This window comes from Capra hircus, chromosome 17 (genome assembly GCF_001704415.2).
Source record: "Capra hircus breed San Clemente chromosome 17, ASM170441v1, whole genome shotgun sequence".
In the NCBI taxonomy this organism is placed as follows: Eukaryota; Metazoa; Chordata; class Mammalia; order Artiodactyla; family Bovidae; genus Capra; species Capra hircus.
In genome coordinates, this window is record NC_030824.1 from 51,540,055 (window position 1) to 51,562,153 (window position 22,099).

At 35.9% G+C, this 22,099-nt stretch overlaps 1 protein-coding gene across 2 annotated transcripts in view; it reads right to left on the bottom strand.

The window, feature by feature from the left end:
* SLC7A11 (solute carrier family 7 member 11) overlaps positions 1–22,099 on the bottom strand; it is an 87,045-nt gene that overhangs the window by 42,194 nt on the left and 22,752 nt on the right. For both annotated transcript variants that reach the window (XM_005691243.3, XM_018061535.1), the window contains exons 5-6: positions 21,046–21,145; positions 14,241–14,285 (exon numbers count right to left, since the gene is read on the bottom strand). In XM_005691243.3, the coding sequence (XP_005691300.2) occupies positions 14,241–14,285; positions 21,046–21,145 (145 nt within the window). The remainder of the gene's footprint in view (positions 1–14,240; positions 14,286–21,045; positions 21,146–22,099) is intronic.

Here is a 22,099-nt window from a genome sequence, read left to right on the forward strand (position 1 = left end):
GATGCAAGTAAAAAACATTGGTAGCCCAGTTCAAAAAGGCTACAGTAAGTTTCCCAATGTTTCTTATATGAATTATATCTGTTTAAAGATATGGAGGAGATTCATATTTGGTAAAGCGTTAGATTAGACAGCATGCAAAGTCCCCCTCTAGTTCTGAAATTCTTTGATTCTATTCATCATACCATTTGTGGTCTCTTGTTTTACATATAATTAATGGGGAAAGAAACATGGGGTAGAACCACCACTATTGCTCCTAAAACATAAGTTTATGGATTTAGACTCAAGATATAAACTTCAAAAAAGTTAAAATTCAAATTTAGAGACAACTAAAATGAAAGGACCTAAAACAGTCAAAAGCATTCACCTTCAGATTTTTGCCTCATAATAGCATTAGAATCCTAAAAATTAAAAAATTTTAAATATCTTCCATAAAGCACATGAAGGATTAATATCTGTCTTCTTTGATTACTGCTTGATAAAATATTATAACATAATCCTGTAGTTCCTGCATCACTTATTTGACACTTTAGCCTTACATGAACAAACTGAGTTTGAGCCAAACATACTTTTTATGCATATGTGAAGCTGAGAAATGCAAAAATTGTGATCGCAGGGTACATCAACCTCATGTTCCATTAGAGAGAAATTTTTAGACAGCACAAAGGCAAGGAAGAGTGACTTGGTGACCTTGTTCTCTGAACACAGAATCATCTCTTCTCTGTGTTATTTGTACAAATCCTGATCTTTTGTCTGCCTCAGTGGCTCAACCAGCATAATTATCCTCCTACTCTGAAAATAGTTAAAAATACATCTGCCAAACTTTTTATATATATTTCCAGAAGAAATACATAAAGTAGAATGATTTCAATTTAGGTTTCAATTATTTCAACAATGGAAGAGAAACACTGTCACATATTAAAATAATCCTAGCAATGCTTTATTGCCATTAATAAAGAGATGCCTCACTGTGCCAAAGAAATCTTTGTAAACTTGGGTATAAATTCAATTTTACAAATTAGCTTCATTAGGAGACATCATGTCTAAAGAGCTCATGTGGCAAAGACTTTTACAAATTAATTCTGCTTAATAATCTGTACTTTTCTAGATACATTTACCTACAGTGAGGTAATTTTCTGTAAAAATTAGTTTACATACCTTAAGAGCATATAACATTTGAGTATTTATAAAAGACACCTTGGGAATACTATAAGAATGAAAATAATATTACTTTTTGATGTTAAAAAGATCACAAAACAATATTACTATAATCTGTGCATATATACATTATATGCTATTTTCTAGCAACTATTACATTAGAAAGCTAGAAAGCATTTAAGAAAACTTGTCTTTCATAGAAAATTACATCCTTTAAATGCCAAAATGCAAGATAAAAGATTTCAAGTCAACTTTTTATGTTTTATCAGGCAATTTTGCTTCAGCATATTTGGACAATTTTTAAATTGCTTTGTTTTGCTATGATTTTAATCATATTAACAGTTTCATATGTCCTATAAGCAATAGGCACATAAAATCATAAAATATTATTAACAAATGCCTTTACTCTGGCTTACTACAAATCAATAAGGATAAAAACATACATACTAAGAATTTAAGACTGCATCATTTGAACTGAATGTAAATAACATGGTTATGGACCATTTATGAACCACACTGATCGATCCCAGGACCTTAAAGGTCTTTGGGCATATTTCCCAAACCCAATTTCTCCTCTTCTAAATTATCATTGGTATAAGGTGTGATGACTTTCAGGCATCAATTAATACAAATTGAAAGCAGGCAAAGTATTAATTAAACTTGACACTCTGATTATTTAAACCTTCTATTAAAGCTGATTAATCATAGCATGTTGATAGCCTGCTCTTCAATAATGACAGATGATATCAAGGCTTACTGACTTCCTTCAAGTCTACTATTTCCAGCTCTTCAGAACAGAAGGAATAAATGAAGTGAGAAGACTGGAACAAGTAGACCAATCTCAGACCCCCAAGGTCAAACTAAAGCAATCCATTTCTTGGCTCTCATCAGCACAAGACATGATTTATCCATCTGAAAGCAGGATTACAAACATTATACATCTCAATGATATGTTCTTCGCACCATGTAACTTTTTGAACAATGATAGATTGCACAGTTGCCAGAAAAGTAATGTCACGAAGCAAAAACTCATTATATTTTCAAATAAAAACATTTTTATTTTTAAGAACAACTATACACATTAACAATTATTACTATTGCACACTTCATTTGGGGGGAAAATATCATTTTAAAATTCAGACATTTCTTGGGACTATATATCACCTTCATGGTCCAAACTTTGGACATTTGTGCTCCTCAAAATATGATTCTTACTCTAATATTTATTGTTTGTGAAGCCAGTTACCATGCTATAAATAATTATTAAGTGGAATAATTTTATATTACTACAAAATTTTAATGATAATCACTGTGTTTTCACATAAAAATTTTTAACAACTCCTAAACAATAACTTCTTCCATAGATCCAAAGCCACTTTTAGAGAAGAAAATATAAATTATAAGAAACACCATGGAAACATTTTTTAACACTACAAATATAAACATATAACAGGAATTTTGCCCAAAATTTTAGTATTTTATAAGCTTTAAAGAATAAATGAGACTTTAGAAAGAAGTCATGCACTATTTGGATTCCATTATTCAGATTCCATTAATTTCCCAGTTTATCTCTCATTTGCTATGTTAAGGAACTATTCTATAAGTCATAGTCATAAGAGCAGTTCAGGAATTATTCCATAGAGCAATGTTAGTTAATTTGAAAAATTTCCACTGAAATTAAATTATATATAAAGGGTAACTAATTGTGATCATGAGACCTTATTCTACATTCTATATATTTTAAATCACATCACTATTTTCACTGATCTAAATTAATGATCTCTTTTTCTATCAGGTCACAATTTTAGGGAAATTATACTGCCTAGGTGGAAGAGGACAGTAAAAAGTATTGTATCTCCAGCTAATGATTCATTTCACCAGCTGCCAGAATGCTGCCCATTACAGCACACCTGGACACGCACCCGTGACTGATTGGGAAGCATATTTATCTTGGCACGTCACAAAGGAGATGGAATAATAATTATTCTCCTTGTAACTAAAGGTATTTGGGAGCTGTGTCTCCCTACAAAATAATACAAATTACACAGCTGGATGAAGTCTGCATAATTTTACCATCTGTTCTCTATATTCAACCATCAATATTTCCCAAAGCAGTCTGTTTTTTTTTTTTTAATATGAGTTTTAAAATACTTGGATTACCTGTCAACACTTCAGAGGATTATTATTTTTAAAATTAATGCATTGAATATTGGTTGATAAATACATATTATAAATTAATACTTTCCATTAGGTACTTTCCATAGTACTTTTTACTAAGGGGATTCTGCAGACTTCTCATATTCTGGTTCTGAGAAAATAAATGTGTTGTCTGAGTTTTACAAAGAATCTTCCATGCAAAAATGGAATATCTGAGTACCTAACATAAAAGAACAGAAAGAAATCAGAGGTTTCTTTCTTCAGCTGAAGTCTTCACAGTTACTCATCATCTTAAGCTAAAGATCTAGGGATCTGTACTCTCTCCTAAAAAGTTCCTTTGTTTAAGAGCTTAAAATATAATTTCAAATTAAAAATATTCTAGGAAGAGTTAATGAAATTTGCAGAATCATAATTTGCAATAAAAGACAATATTTCATCCAATGTAACCAGTGATAACAACCTTAGTCTTATGCAACAAGTTTCAATATGGTATGAAATAATTTTTTTGTATTTCCTTCAAAAACACCAGAGAAAAAGAATTGCTTAAGATATTGAAAACTAGAAAACATTTTTATGGGAGTAACATTTTACCTTGTTCCAAAAGTAAGAATATAAAAATATTAGCAACAACCAACTGTGTGGAGATTAAAAATAACAGTCACTAATCTACATTATTTATACATATCAACTCATTGTCATAATCCAATAAGGCACGTGCTATTATTATGATTACTTTTTGAGATGAGGAAATCTCTTTGCAACAACAATGATGATGATGGGGGGTTGTGGAAGACGGCGGAGGAATAAGATGGGAAAACCACTTTCTCCCTCACAAATTCCTCAAAAGAACATTTCAACGCTGAGCAAACTCCACAAAACAACTTCTGAATGCTGGCAGAGGACATCAGGCAACCAGAAAAGCAGACCATTGTCTTTGAAAACAGGTAGGAAAAAATATAAAAGATGAAAAGAGAGACAAAGGAGGTGGGGAGGGAGCTCCATCCCGGGAAGGGAAGCCTGTCCCGGGAAGGGAATTTTAAGAAGAGAGGTTTCCAAACACCAGGAAACACTCTCCCTGCTGAGTCTGTGGCGAGCCTTGGAAACACAGAGGGCAACATAACAGGAAGGAAAAATAAATAAATAATTAAAACCAACAGATTACAAGCCCAACAGTAACTCCCCCAGCGGAAAAGCAGCACAGAAGCCTGCATCCACCACTAGCAAGTGGGGGCAGGGCAGGGAAGCGCAGGAGGCGCAGGCTGCAGAGATTTGTAAGAATCGGGCAGGAACGCGCCACGTGTAACCAGAACGATCTAACTTGGGCTAGCAAACCAGACTGTGGGATAGCTACCACGCGAAAAGCTCGAACATAAGACACCACCAGGACCACGCACAGAACAAAGGACCGAACGGAAATAGCTGGCTGCAGACCATCCCCCGCCGGGGATAGGCAGCCAGAGCCGTAAGGGCTGGAAAGGGGCAATTGCAGCCCTGGAGAGACTCTACCTACCAAACTGCAAGCTGGCTTCTTTGCTAAGACTTCTGGGGGTGCTGGACAGTCACCATCTGCCTCACAAGGGGCGCCAGTGGTACACCCAGAAAGCTGAGCAGCAGAGACAGAAAAGGCAACAACTCGCAGCGACTGTGCTCGCCAAACTCCTGAGCTACTCGGACCTGGGAAGGGCACAAAACGCAGTCCCAACCGAATCTGAGCCTCTGAGGGCTGCCTGAGCGCCGAACCTGAGCGGCTTAGACCGGGGAGGTACATGCAGCCTTGGGCCGGCCTCAGACAGTTCCCGGCTGAGCATCGTAGAGCCGGAGTGGTTTGTGCGCCGCGAGAAGGGACAGGTCGAGCGGGGCTGAGACACTGTGTGCACACGACAGTGCTATTTGTTTGCAGCATCCCCCCCCTCCCCACAGCGCGACTGAACTACTGAGCCTAAAAAACCAGCAAACAGAAGAAGTTAAACAGAGGGAACCGCCTTGGAAGTGACCCCACACTGTCCACAACATCAGAGAAGGGCCAGATATATCTTTTTTTCTTTTTTTTTTTCCCCTCTTTTTTTTCTTTTTTTCTTGCTTTTTTTTTCTAACTTTTTTTTAATTGTTAAGTCTTCTACTTCTCCTCTAATTTTTATTTCTATAACCTACTATTACTTTAAAAAAAAAAGACTCTATTTTGTTAAGGCTAACACCATATATAGTCTCTATGTGGTTGTTTTTGGAGTTTTTTAATAATTCTTGTGGCTTTTTTTTTCTTTTCTTTTTTCTTTTTTTCTTCTGCTTCTTTTCTTTAATATTGTATTTTTGAAAATCCAACCTCTACTCTAGATTTTTAATCTTTGCTCTTTGGTTTTTGTTGTCAATTTTGTACATTTAAAAACCCAAACTTCACTACCCAATTTTACCTGAGAGCGAGATTACTGGCTTGACCACTCTCTCCTCCTTTGGACTCTCCTTTTTCTCCACCAGGTAGCCTCTGTCTCTTTCCTCCCCCATCTCTTCTCTATCCAACTCTGTGAATCTCTGTGTGTTCCAGACGGTGGAGAATACCTAAGGAACTGGTTACTGGCAGGATTTGTCTCTCTCCTTTTCATTCCTCTCTCTTATCCTCCTGGCCACCTCTGTCTACTTCCTCCCTCTCCTCTTCCCTGTATAACTCTGTAAATACCTCTGAGCGGTCCAGACTATGGAGCTCACATAAGGAAGTGACTACTGGCTAGCTTGCTCTCTCCTCTTTTGATCTCACCGCATCTCATTCCAGTCACCTCTAACTACCCCCCCCCTTCTCTTCTCCATGTAACTCAGTGAACCTCTCTGGGTATCCCTCAATGTGGATAAACTTTTCATCTTTAACCTAGATGTTTTATCATCAGTGCTGGATAGATGGGGAAATCTAGAGGCTACTGTAAAAATAAAACTGAAAACCAGAAGCAGGAGGCTTAAGTCCAAAGCCTGAGAACATCAGAGAACTCCTGAATTCAGGGAACATTAAGCAATAGGAGCTTATCAAACGCCTCCATACCTACACTGAAACCAAGTACCACCCAAGGACCAACAAGTTCCAGAGCAAGACATACCACGCAAATTCTCCAGCAACACAGGAACACACCCCTGAGCTTCAATATACAGGCAGCTCAAAGTTACTCCAAAACCATTGATGTCTCATAACCCATTACTGGTCACTCCACTGCACTCCAGAGAGAAGAAATCCAGCTCTACCCACCAGAACTCCAACACAAGCCTCCCTAACCAGGAAACCTTGACAAGCCACTGATACAACCCCACCCACAGTGAGGAAGCTCCGTAATAAAGAGAACTCCACAAATTCCCAGAATATAGAAAGGCCACCCCAAACCCAGCAATATAACCAAGATGAAGAGACAGAGGAATACTCAGCAGATTAAGGAACAGGAGAAATGCCCACCAAACCAAACAAAAGAGGAAGAGATAGGGAATCTACCTGAGAAAGAATTCCGAATATTGATAGTGAAAATGATCCAAAATCTTGAAATCAAAATGGAATCACAGATAAATAGCCTAGAGACAAGGATTGAGAAAATGCAAGAAAGGTTTAACAAGGACCTAGAAGAAATAAAAAAGAGTCAATATATAATGAATAATGCAATAAATGAGATCAGAAACACTCTGGAGGCAACAAATAGTAGAATAAAGGAGGCAGAAGATAGGATTAGTGAAATAGAAGATAGAATGGTAGAAATAAATGAATCAGAGAGGAAAAAAAGAAAAACGAATTAAAAGAAATGAGGACAATCTCAGAGACCTCCAGGACAATATGAAACACTCCAACATTCAAATTATAGGAGTCTCAGAAGAAGAAGACAAAAACAAAGACCATGAGAAAATCCTTGAGGAGATAATAGTTGAAAACTTCCCTAAAATGGGGAAGGAAATAATCACCCAAGTCCAAGAAACACAGAGAGTTCCAAATAGGATAAACCCAAGGCGAAACACCCCAGGACACATATTAATCAAATTAACAAAGATCAAACACAAAGAACAAATATTAAAAGCAGCAAGGGAAAAACAACAAATAACACACAAGGGGATTCCCATAAGGAAAACAGCTGATCTTTCAATAGAAACTCTTCAGGCCAGGAGGGAATGGCAAGACATACTTAAAGTGATGAAAGAAAATAACCTACAGCACAGATTACTGTACCCAGCAAGGATCTCATTCAAATACGAAGGAGAAATCAAAAGCTTTACAGACAAGCAAAAGCTGAGAGAATTCAGCACCACCAAAACAGCTCTCCAACAAATTCTAAAAGATATTCTCTAGACAGGAAACACAAAAAGGGTGTATAAACCCGAACCCAAAACAATAAAGTAAATGGTAATGGGATCATACTTATCAATAATTACCTTAAACGTAAATGGGTTGAATGCCCCAACCAAAAGACAAAGATTGGCCGAATGGATACAAAAATAAGACCCCTCTATATGCTGCTTACAAGAGACCCACCTCAAAACAAGGGACTCATACAGACTGAAAGTGAAGGGCTGGAAAAAGATATTCCACGCAAATAGAGACCAAAAGAAAGCAGGAGTGGCAATACTCATGTGCGATAAAATAGACTTTGAAACAAAGGCTGTGAAAAGAGATAAAGAAGGCCACTACATAATGATCAAAGGATCAATCCAAGAAGAAGATATAACAATTATAAATATATATGCACCCAATATAGGAGCACCGCAATATGTAAGACAAATGCTAACAAGTATGAAAGGGGAAATTAATAATAACACAATAATAGCGGGAGACTTTAATACCCCACTCACACTTATGGACAGATCAACTAAACAGAAAATTAACAAAGAAACGCAAACTTTAAATGATACATTAGACCAGTTAGACTTAATTGATATCTATAGGACATTTCACCCCAAAACAATGAATTTCACCTTTTTCTCAAGTGCTCATGGAACCTTCTCCAGGATAGATCATATCCTGGGCCATAAATCTAAACTTGATAAATTCAAAAAAATCAAAATCATTCCAACCATCTTTTCTGACCATAATGCATTAAATTAGATCTCAATTACAGGAGAAAAACTATTAAAATTTCCAACATATGGAGGTTGAACAACACACTTCTGAATAACCAACAAATCACAGAAGAAATCAAAAAAGAAATCAAAATATGCATAGAAACTAATGAAAATGAAAACACAACAACCCAAAACCTGTGGGACACTATAAAAGCAGTGCTAAGAGGAAAGTTCATAGCACTACAGGCATACCTCAAGAAACAAGAAAAAAGTCAAATAAATAACCTAACTCTACAACTAAAGCAACTAGAAAAGGAAGAATTGGAGAACCCCAGAGTTAGTAGAAGGAAAGAAATCTTAAAAATTAGGGCAGAAATAAATGCAAAAGAAACAAAAGAGACCATAGCAAAAATCAACAAAGCCAAAAGCTGGTTCTTTGAAAGGATAAATAAAATTGACAAACCATTAGCCAGACTCATCAAGAAGCAAAGAGAGAAAAATCAAATTAATAAAATTAGAAATGAAAATGGAGAGATCACAACAGACAACACAGAAATACAAAGGATCATAAGAGACTACTATCAGCAATTATATGCCAATAAAATGGACAATGTGGAAGAAATGGACAAATTCTTAGAAAAGTACAATATTCCAAAACTGAACCAGGAAGAAATAGAAAATCTTAACAGACCCATCACAAGCATGGAAATTGAAACGGTAATCAGAAATCTTCCAGCAAACAAAAGCCCAGGTCCAGACGGCTTCACAGCTGAATTCTACCAAAAATTTCGAGAAGAGCTAACACCTATCCTCCTCAAACTCTTCCAGAAAATTGCAGAGGAAGGTAAACTTCCAAACTCATTCTATGAGGCCACCATCACCCTAATACCAAAACCTGACAAAGATACTACAAAAAAAGAAAACTACAGGCCAATATCACTGATGAACATAGATGCAAAAATCCTCAATAAAATTCTAGCAATTAGAATCCAACAACACATTAAAAAGATCATACACCATGACCAAGTGGGCTTTATCCCAGGGATGCAAGGATTCTTCAATATCCGCAAATCAATCAATGTAATTCACCACATTAACAAATTGAAAAATAAAAGCCATATGATTATCTCAATAGATGCAGAGAAAGCCTTTGACAAAATTCAACATCCATTTATGATAAAAACTCTCCAGAAAGCAGGAATAGAAGGAACATACCTCAACATAATAAAAGCTATATATGACAAACCCACAGCAAACATTATCCTCAATGGTGAAAAATTAAAAGCATTTCCCCTAAAGTCAGGAACAAGACAAGGGTGTCCACTTTCACCGCTACTATTCAACATAGTTCTGGAAGTTTTGGCCACAGCAATCAGAGCAGAAAAAGAAATAAAAGGAATCCAAATTGGAAAAGAAGAAGTAAAGCTCTCACTATTTGCAGATGACATGATCCTCTACATAGAAAACCCTAAAGACTCCACCAGAAAATTACTAGAGCTAATCAATGAATATAGTAAAGTTGCAGGATATAAAATCAACACACAGAAATCCCTTGCATTCCTATACACGAATAATGAGAAAGTAGAAAAAGAAATTAAGGAAACAATTCCATTCACCATTGCAACAAAAAGAATAAAATACTTAGGAATATATCTACCTAAAGAAACTAAAGACCTCTCTATAGAAAATTATAAAACACTGATGAAAGAAATCAAAGAGGACACTAATAGATGGAGAAATATACCATGTTCATGGATTGGAAGAATCAATATAGTGAAAATGAGTATACTACCCAAAGCAATTTAAAAATTCAATGCAATCCCTATCAAGCTACCAGCCATATTTTTCACAGAACTAGAACAAATAATTTCAAGATTTGTATGGAAATACAAAAAACCTCGAATAGCCAAAGCAATCCTGAGAAAGAAGAATGGAACTGGAGGAATCAACTTGCCTGACTTCAGGCTCTACTACAAAGCCACAGTCATCAAGACAGTATGGTACTGGCACAAAGACAGAAATATAGACCAATGGAACAAAATAGAAAGCCCAGAGATAAATCCACACACATATGGACACCTCATCTTTGACAAAGGAGGCAAGAATATACAATGGAGTAAAGACAATCTCTTTAACAAGTGGTGCTGGGAAAACTGGTCAACCACTTGTAAAAGAATGAAACTAGATCACTTTCTAACACTGCACACAAAAATAAACTCAAAATGGATTAAAGATCTAAATGTAAGACCAGAAACTATAAAACTTCTAGAGGAGAACATAGGCAAAACACTCTCCGACATAAATCACAGGAGGATCCTCTATGATCCACCTCCCAGAATTCTGGAAATAAAAGCAAAAATAAACAAATGGGATCTAATTAAAATTAAAAGCTTCTGCACAACAAAGGAAAATATAAGCAAGGTGAAAAGACAGCCTTCTGAATGGGAGAAAATAATAGCAAATGAAACAACTGACAAACAACTAATCTCAAAAATATGCAAGCAACTTATGCAGCTCAAGTCCAGAAAAATAAACGACCCAATCAAAAAATGGGCCAAAGAACTAAATAGACATTTCTTCAAAGAAGACATACAGATGGCTAACAAACACATGAAAAGATGCTCAACATCACTCATTATTAGAGAAATGCAAATCAAAACCACAATGAGGTACCACTTCACACCAGTCAGAATGGCTGCGATCCAAAAATCTGCAAGCAATAAATGCTGGAGAGGGTGTGGAGAAAAGGGAACCCTCCTACACTGTTGGTGGGAATGCAAACTAGTACAGCCACTATGGAGAACAGTGTGGAGATTCCTTAAAAAATTGCAAATAGAACTACCTTATGACCCAGCAATCCCACTGCTGGGCATGCACACTGAGGAAACCAGAATTGAAAGAGACACATGTACCCCAATGTTCATTGCAGCACTGTTTATAATAGCCAGGACATGGAAACAACCTAGATGTCCATCAGCAGATGAATGGATAAGAAAGCTGTGGTACATATACACAATGGAGTATTACTCAGCCATTAAAAAGAATACATTTGAATCAGTTCTGATGAGATGGATGAAACTGGAGCCGATTATACAGAGTGAAGTAAGCCAGAAAGAAAAACACCAATACAGTATACTAACACATATGTATGGAATTTAGAAAGATGGCAATGATGACCCTGTATGCAAGACAGCAAAAAAGACACAGATATGTATAGCGGACTTTTGGACTCAGAGGGAGAGGGAGAGGGTGGGATGATTTGGGAGAATGGCATTGAAACATGTATACTATCATTTAAGAATCGAATCGCCAGTCTATGTCCAATGCAGGATACAGCATGCTTGGGGCTGGTGCCCGGGGATGACCCAGAGGGATGTTGTGGGGAGGGAGGTGGGAGGGGGGTTCATGTTTGGGATCGCATGTACACCCGTGGTGGATTCATGTCAATGTATGGCAAAACCAATACAGTATTATAAAGTAAAATAAAGTTAAAATAAAAAGTTAAAAAAAAAAAAACGATGATGTTGAAAAGTCATTGAACCAATACATCAAAGTTCTTTAGTATTTGTATATATATTGATCGTGGATATTATCTATGTGTGAAACTAAGGCTCTTTAAGAAAAAGAAAAGGGGAGAAAGAGAATCCTTGACTGGCATCTCTCTCTGACAGAATACATCAAAAATTCATTCCAAGCTAATAATGGCATAAATAGTTTTGAATATGCTTAATATGCACAATAGTATTATTGTACACACTGAAAACAACACCTATGCTTGAATTATTAAATAACATTTAAAAAGAATGCAAATTATCTCCATGCCACTGAGGTACCATGTCATAAATGTTATATTATGGGTTCACATCCAAACCTACCCTTGTTTTCAGAAGAAACTGTCTCTGATAATGGATTTTAGCAATAGGCCTCTCAAAATGTTTTTAGGCTTAAAAGAGACAGCCATAAACCATAGCTATCTTTTTAACACAGAGCAAATTCAATAAATACTTTACATGAAACCTAGTAAGAGAAGTCTTTTCTCCACATTGCCACTTACACACTAATTATTTAAAAAACAACAACAAAGCAACCTATTTATCTCTGTAATCAATAGATTTAGAGTCAAAATGTAGTTTATCATTTCAGAATAATGCTAAAAAGAACTAGTTTCTGGTAAATGTATGTTCTCTGCCACAGTTCTAGTTATAAAGATAAAAAGATTGCTATAAATTTGTTTCTCAATAAAAGAATCTTTTCATATGTTTAAATTTGCATAAAGGCTTACATCAGATAGTATGAAATACTGTTTTAACCTCAATTGCTGGGTCGGGAAGATCCCCTGGAGAAGGGCATGGCAACCCACTCCAGTATTCTTGCCTGGAGAATCCCATGGACAGAGAAGCCTGTCAGGCTACAGTCCATAGGGTTGCAGAGTCAGACATAACTAAACTGACTTAGCATGCACACAAGCTGGTTTATGCGTTCAAAATTCTGACAACTCTGGTACTTGGCCAGAGTTAATCAGCTTCCAATATATTTGCCGCCAGAACTTTAGTCTACCTTCATTTGAATTGTCAACCCTTAGGCATGTTCTCTGAAGTCCAGGTTACTTCATACTGACTCACCTTTGTACTTGTTTCGCTTTCTTCAAAGTCTGTCCCTTCCTCTCCCTTTATCTTCCTTTCTCTCTCCTTTATTACCTAAGGAACACCTGGGGCTTCTCTGGTGGCTCAGTGGTAAAGAAGATGCCTGCCAATGCAGGAGACATGAGTTCAATCCCCAGGTCTGGAAGATCCCCTGGAGAAGGAAATGGCAGCCCACTCCAGTATTTTTGCCTGGAGAATTCCATGGACAGAGGAGCCTGGTGGGCTACAGTCCATAAGGTCACAGAGGAGTCGGACACAACTTAACAACTAAACAACAACACGGATCACCAGCTCATCATTTGAGTCTCTGTATAAGCAACATCTCTCTAGATAATATTTCCTCCTTTCATCTCTGTTAGACTGAGAAAATAATCTACTGTGGTACCAATCACACCATGTTACAGTTATTTGATGACATATTTGACTCAATGACTAGACAATAGAATCTTGAATGCAAGTCTTATTCATCATGTAAGATGATGCACAATAGTTGGAACATGGTAGATATTTAATAAAAGTCAGATGAATTAAATAGCTTCAAAATTCTGTCTTTATCTTACACTGTACTACTTAAATTGTCCTTCTTTTGACTTTCTGGCCATAGATTATGCGATTTTCCTGTATAAAGTCCATTGTTTATACAAATCATAAAAATTCATTTTTTAAAGTTCTAGATTAAAAATAATTCATTTATATATGTTCATTGGAACATATATAAACTATCATGCCACCTAATTATAAAAGGATGATTTTTATCAACAACAAAAAGTAAAAGCAGTCATCCAGCTCCTCAAATTTACAAGTTCCTATGATATTCTACAGCTATTTACAGGCTTTCATAACTACTTATTCATTAATTACATTATTTTCCTTAATTGAATAGTTATGAAAAAAATTCACATGAATACTAGAAACACTCAAGTTTTGGAGTTCACAAATTATAGAACATTTGTGAGCAGCCAAGAGTCCATTTTAAGTTGTATGTATATTTTTAAGAAATGAATTACCTAAAATATAAATCTATTCTTTTATGCTTTCAGGTAATCAGACAATTTAAATATTGGCTGTAGAATACACAATAAAGTTATTTACATCTAACTTATGATAAACTCAAGTACATTTTTCTGCCCAAGACACTGATGATGATGATGAGAAAGCTAATGATGATGATGAGAAAGCCCCCACTGAATTCCTTCTTTAGGTCTACTCTTTAACCATCTAACCTTACATTTTATTCCTTATAAATATTTCACAGTAAATATAACTACTTACTTTTCAGGATTTTCTACTTCTTCAGTAACAAAGTTGAGATAAAACCTAAAAAGACATACATGTTACAAACTATTAATAAACTTTATGATCACTATCCAAAGTTTCACATTTTAAATATTTATAATCAAACTCAGATTTATAAAAACTTTATAAACAAATAACCTAAGATGAAATTCTCCAACACTAAATGCTCCTGCATTTTATTTTTCTATTAAACAGTATTTATGGAGTTCTTTTCTATTTCTTAATTTTTTTATGGAGGTATAACATGAACAGCAAACTGATTAGTAAACAGTGAACAAATCTCAATGTATAAACATGTAAATAGTATGTAAACAGTAAATTGTAAATATGGATAATGTATAAACAGCAAGCAAATCTCAATATATAATGATAAATTTTCATTTATTTATACACCTATACAACCAAAACAAAGATCAAAACATAAAACATTTCTAGCACCCTAGAAGGTTCCCTCAAGGCCCTTTGCAATCATCTCTTTCACCTTCCTATAAAGGCAACCACTATTCTGATTTCTATCACTATAGATTAGTTTTGCTCAATACAATAGACTAATAATGTCTGCTTGTATAACTATTACACAATATTTATTCCTTTGTGTCTTTTTTTTTTAAAACTGGACTTTATATCTGTTGGCTCTCATCCATGTTATTGTATTTAGCAGTATTTCATCATTCTTTATTTTTGCTTTTCATTGTAGGAATGTAACACCAATAGAGCCTACCACTGATGGTATTTGAATTATTTCCAATTTATAGCTATTACGAATATGGATACCATAAATATGCTTGTGCATGTCCTTTTAAGGACCATGCAATTATTTCTCTTGTGCATATATTCAGAATAGGATCACTAGATCATAGGGTAGATACATATTTATTATTAAATTATTATTATTTTTTACCATTTTTAGATTCCTAATTGCATTCCAGCAATATATGAGATTATTATGCGTTAGTCATTGGGGAAATAAAAGTAGGAAATCTATAATCCCTCTCCTTAAAGAGCTCATTGTTCATAGAATGGTCCATTGTGGATATAACACAGGCAATGCTAGAGCATGTCCAGGTTACCAGGAGCCAGGCAGGGGTGAGGTCAAAACCAGACTGGCAGGTCATAGAAAGTTTTTGAGAGGCGGCATCACCCAGGTAGAGGCTTCAAAAATGCTTAACTACTAGCCCTGGAGAAATGGCATAAGGACATTCCAGGTGGAGTATAACATATTCACATGTGAGTCTGGTAAAGCTCTATATGCACAGAGATATGAGCTACAGATAGGTATTCTGCAGTACAAAGGATGCCCAGGAGTGAGAATAGAGTGTAAGGACAAGATGGCCTCTGGCTTCTGGGAATCTAGATTTCAGTAGGGGTGACAGGTCAATAAAAACTTGTAGGAAAATAGAAGTATGATAATAACATTTCTCAGTTTTAGGGAACTGACTTACTAGATATGAACACTGAGACAAATAGGAAATAAAAAATGGGGTAAAAGATAATAAATTCTCAATTTTCACTTCTTCCTTTCAATTCAGTTTTCCAATATGCATCCCATCCAAATAATCTCAAGTCATAAGGCAACTATAAGAACAACATGAGGAAAATATGCCTTATGCATAATAGTAACTATGAAGTTGCCAATTTTTTTGTATATTTAGGCAGCTAATTTTAGGTCCATTGTTAGTCAATACACTATAGGCTGATACTAAAGAACATAACATTTTGAATATTTCCCCTAAGACCTGAACACTTTTGTCATCTCTTACATGACAAGAAGCATTCTAGACACATGACATTTAACTTTCTAGTCCCATAGGGCTGCAAATATTACCCTAAACTTATGGCGCAAGAAAAATTCAGATTCCTTTCCTTCACTTTATAACTCTCCTTATCCCACCCAGGAATGGTGGCTGCCTCGCATCCTTGACTTCTTTTTCCAGTCTAAAAGGACTGCTGGAGACCCTTTAAAGCCCTTAAAGTTCTCTTCCAAGGTTCCAAGATGCAGCAGACCCCTCAGATATGCAGATATAGATAACCAAATCGTGAAGATGGGGAAACTAAGGGATCATAATGAATAGAGCTAGACATATAAGGACAAAGACCTTTCCATTTCTTCATTGTAGAGGCTTAGAAAATGTCCACAAAGTGAAAAAGTCATATTTTCATTGTAGTCTTCCATTGTTTTTATTATTCCTTAGAAGATAAAATAGCCATTACATAGGTCCACAGAAGCATGGGTTGATAGGGACAAATCCTCTATATAATCTAAAACCAAGTGACTAGAATATTAGTCCATCAGCCTTTAACATACTTAAAGTATCTCATAACTTAAAACAAAGATGAGAAAACCTGTCTTATTCCATCTTTATTCATGAGCAGGCAACTGATGCTCATAGTTGTAAAAAACCAAGACAACAGGCCCAAAATGGAGTCATTTATGCTTAATCCTCATGTCATCAAATCAAAACATAATTCAGTTAAAGTTTCACACCTCCCAGAAATGGAATCCAAAACCAGTCAGTTAGGAATTGCATTATTTAAGTATTCTGCCTGGTAGACTCTTGCTATCCCCTAAATGAAAATAACTCTGTAATAACCAATCTGTTTTTTAGCTTAGTATAACTTTTTTGTTCCCACCCTTTCAGCCTATAAAAAGCTTTCTCTTTTGTACAGCTCCCTGGAGTTCCTTTCTATCTGCTAGATAGGATGCTGTCAATTCATATCGATTTTTTTCTCAAACTCTTAAAATTTTTAATATGATTCAATTTATATTTTAATAAAGTTAAGGTGTCTGATATTTTAAGGACTATATGCGAAGCAGAAACATTTGAATATCTGAGAGAACAGTAGCAACAAAGGTGATCTAAAAGGTTAGCAGCCAAGGATATTTTTTAATGACTAGAAAGTAATTTTCTAAAAATAGAGGTTGTAGTTATACCAGGAAGGCAAGCAAAAATCAATACTTATATCTGGAATATGCACTCTGAGGGATTTGATGCGTTTGTTATAAGCCCAAGGCAATGGGAAGTACAAGAAGAAAATGAACAAAACAAAATCCAAGGAGGAAAAAAAAAACTCACACAAAAACCACACACACACACTTAGAAATATTTCCAGGCCTCTCACTTCAAAAATAGCCAGTTCCTTCTAAACAGTTGTTTTAGAAACCAGTCTTTTTCCAACAATGTTAAGGAAAGAAAGGAAATATTTATGAAAAAAGAACCCAATTTCAAATATTTTCCATAGAGAAAAGGAAAGGACTTGGGACATGGTAGCAGGGTGGGAAGGAGAAAGCTTCTTATTTTGGTCCAAACATTCACATCCTGTGGGAAATATACCTTTATGCGCTCCTAGTCTCCAGTCATGCATCCATAGCGTTCTCTATACATCTACTCAAGTTCTCTAGAGAATGTCCATAAGATCTATCGTTCCAGCTTTTCCATGATTGCGTATAAAAGGCACTGCAAAGCTGGCAATGCATTCTAATACCCAACTATGAATTATTTTAAAAAGAAGCTTATTCTTTAGATTATATTTGACACAATGCTACAAAATAATCCTAGCAGATGCTTTAGAAGACTAAATCCCCTGAGGATACGATTTAAAGGGGGGAAAAAAAAAACACACACAATGAAAAACTATTTCCTATCACACGTTTAAATAAAAAAAAAAAATTCCCACCAAGCAATATTTAGCTTTGGATCAGGATATGGGACTGAAATTGGTTGAGTTCCCTTGGGCCACAGGGAGACTGACATATTTCTCTGAATGCAGACATTGGCAATAATATTAAAGTTGTTCTGACCCAACTCTGTGACCTGGCTGGGTTAATGATTTCTTTCCCCCAATCATGTTTCTGTGAAGGCATTTTCATAATTCTAAAAAGGTCCAGCACTCCTCATAAACCAACAGCCTGCCCTATTCACATCCAAGGTCTGGCCGTGCCTTTTTCCTATTCAATGGGTAGGTGGTGACTTGCTAACTGAACCAGGCCTCCCAGACAACAAGGGTCTTGCTGCTTTTACTTAAACCGTGGGTGGTTAAGTTCTGAGGACAATGACTGCTTCTGTCTCCTTATTTGCAATGCCCCCTACACTTTTATTTTTGCATCAAACATTGTCAGGGCAGGAGAACAGGGAGTGGAGGCTCATTTACGGTGCCCCACTTATAATTCCACAACACAGTCTTTTGATTCCATCATGAAAGACAAAGAAAGGTCAGAGAGGCAGGATCATACTTGGAAAGTGACTACATAACCCCCGCTTTGGGCACTCTTTTAGTTTCCATCTTGTTCCATTTATATCCAGATATTAACTTTTTCCTCTGGAATTCCAAACCAGCAAACTATTTCTTCTAAACACAGCTCCCTTTTTCTAAGACAAATGGCCACATATTAACAGGCAGGTTATTTCTACCTACCTGCAAAGCAGCATTCAGGTAGCTGAACAGCTATTGGAAATATACAATTACTTATCTGCCCCATACATAAATCACTTTTATCAGATGACATTCATTTAAAATCCTGGCCTTAATGTCTTATGACTGAACCCTCTAGAATATAAGAAAAGCAAGTTTCCTGTTCTTTAAAATAGGACATGGACCTGAGGATTCTATGAGGAAAAGTATAATATAAACAAAGGTTCATGTAAACCCCATGTGCCCTGTAAACAGAGTATTGAAATAAATTTCTATGTCTAAGATGAAGCCACTAATCTCCAAGCCAACCCTGGGTTCTATATTTATTTCCCTGTTTTACATTCATTTTCCATTTTTCTTTTCTTTTTTCCTTACTCTTCACCCCATAAAAGCTTCCTGTCTTCCACCTCCTTTTTAAGTTCTCTGGACTCTTGTTTATACCACCAAAACTGTCTTTTTAAAATCTTTCTAATAAGAGTAACATTTTGGGTTTAGTATCAACAAAACTAAAGATTAAGATAATAAGATAATTCAAAATGAAAAGACTCTTTATACTTGGAGAAAGTTAGCAGCCCTCAAAAGCTTACAGAAGTGAAGCTTTGCTCTCCATAAAGCAGGTGACTTGAGTATTCAGCCCTTGTAGCAGGGGAGTGAGTTGGGTAGAAGAATATTTTAAGATTCCGTGGGAACAGATGCATGGCACTCACAGGCAAAAGAAACTTCATTCAATAGAATTAATCAAAACTCCTTCATGAGGATCTCCACATTCCACATTCCTGACTGAATATTACCAAGCCCCCAACACTTGGCTCTAACTGAAAGCTTTTGTCACCTCCCCAACTTGCTCTGGCCCCTCCTGGTGACCCTCCCAGGGCTTGGCCGCTGCCCCAGGGCGCTGGAGCTCTGATCAGGCTGAATAGCCATAGAATAGATGATTCCACTGCTAACCCTGTGGGAGCACAACTCCTTTTTTCATTTTTTTTTCTTGCTCAGCACCACATTGTGCTTTGGACAAAAATAAAAAGACTTCAAGAATACTAAGACTAACACACATACACAATGGCTATCAAAATATTCCAAAAGTACACAAATATTTTATGCCAGACTCTTCAGAGCTACAATTTTCTAAGAACTTCAAACATTATGCTTCAGATGCCATGCTAAAATTTTTAGTTCCTTGACTCTCCTAATCCTCTTCTAGTGCTCTGAATTTCCACAATTCAGTGAGATTAATAGGGTAAAATTTTCATTTATTGAAAAATATATTTTTATATTCCATGCATTAGTTAGAGAGTAAGATCCTAAAAACTGAAGAAACAAAAAGAAATTGTGTTTGTATTTGAGATGCATTTACATAATTTTAAGCTAGTGTAGTTTGCTGCTTTTTAGGCTCATAGAACATTCTCACTGCAACTGTACAATTAACTCCATAAATTATTTTTTAAAAGAAATATAGCTACTAATTACTTCAAAACTGAAATGTAATTTTACTACAATCATTTCGATGTTTAAATAATGGCATTTCTAGTGGCATTTCTTGCAATAATCACCTCAACTGAATCTTACTAGATCAATAAAATTTAATTAGAAAAAATTCCTACTCATAACCATGGTTATTGTTATTCAAGTTCCTAAACAAAGCAGGACATAAATACAAAGCTTTAATGCTTCAACCAAAATGTCATCACATTTTGACATGGATCCACCACGGAAATGTACCTATGGCACTGTGGTTTTATTCATCTTTTCTGCATTTTTTGTTTTCAAATGTTGAGGAAATTTTAAGGAATTTATAAAGTCCTTTAAAATGTAGCAGATTACCTAGTACATCTGATTTCGCTATCCCATTTACTCCTTCTTGCCTTTAGAGGACCATTTTACCTCCTGGGAACAGGTTACTCATTTCTATATCTGAATTCTTTCTTTCTCATAGGAAGGTGGAAAAAAAAAAATCAACTAATCACTATTTGCGTGGACCTTGGAGCTTCAACTTGGAAGACTTTTTGACAAAGTACTCTTCTTTAATGGCTTTTGGCACTATTATGCCTTTACTGATTCATACTTACAAATGACTTGTATTGGTTCTCAAGACCCAGCATTTGTTTATTTTTCACATTATCATGTTAAATTTACATTATCAGGTTAAATCTAGTACCTGCCTTGACTGGAAACCTCAGTGATGTTTGTGTTAAGTTGTATACACAGTGACTGGGCTGGTGAAGGGAGCCACATTACCTTCCTCTCTTCAAGTACAGCATATCATGTTGAATTATGGCTGTTCACAATTACCTAGCACCTCACTTGGCACTTGAAGTACTTAAAGGAATTAATGAATCATCCAAATCACCAGTTGATAGTGATATCAACTTACCAGCCAGCATACGCATACATTCCATAATAGAAAGCCAATGGCAATCCCATAATACTTGCATCTCTTCCTGAAAAGGCATCTTTAAAATACTGTGTTTGCCCTGAAATATGAATAGAAAGATTAAGGGCTTTTCAAACAGCTGGTTATTATTCATTCTTTAACCATAAACATGAAAAGGGGGAGAAGGGGGCTTGGGGATGAACTATACAGTTTCAGGTCTAGATTTCTTACTCTCTGCTCATTTCCAACTTTATCTATTAATGCTGCATCCATTATAGAGAAGGAATCCCAAACATATGCTGATTGCCACTAACACTACTTCACATTTTTTTTTAATTTTTGTGATTAGTTGTCACATCTGTTACTGTAAAGATAAATAGGCAATTGTTTTAAACCATGTAATCATAAAATACCATTTAAGAAGAAGCTTTTGTTGCTGTTATTCAGTCACTAAGTCATGTCTGACTTTCTGCAATCCCATGGACTGCAGCATGTGGCTCCTCTGTCCTTCACTATATCCCTGAGTTTGCTCCGATTCATGTCCACTGAGTCAGTGGTACTATCTAACCATCTCATCCTCTGCTGCCCCCTTCTCCTTTTGCCATCAGTCTTTCCCAGCATCAGTCTTTTCCAGTGATTCAGCTTTTTTCATCATGTAGCCAAACACTACTTCACATTTATTTTAATAAAATCATGGCAAAGAAGAAAACAACATTTCAAAAACAATCCCTTGCTTTAGCATGCCTCTACTCTTAACAGAGTTTCACCATGAAAGAATACTAAAGGATCACCTGTAAATTATAGTGTTTAGGAGTGTGATATAATTCTCAACAGTGATGATAATACAGTGCTTGGGAAGAATTATTCAAAGGTCTATCTTCAATGAGGAGGTGGCATGAAACCCCAGAACCACCTTCTCACATCATTTAACTTATATTTTTGCTTTCTCCATATAGTTCATTAGATACCAACAGGGGTTGCAAAATGCTGTGAAACAAACCTGCTTGACACTTCCAAGCTTGTTTTATAAAGGAAAACTTATTGGAGCACAGTT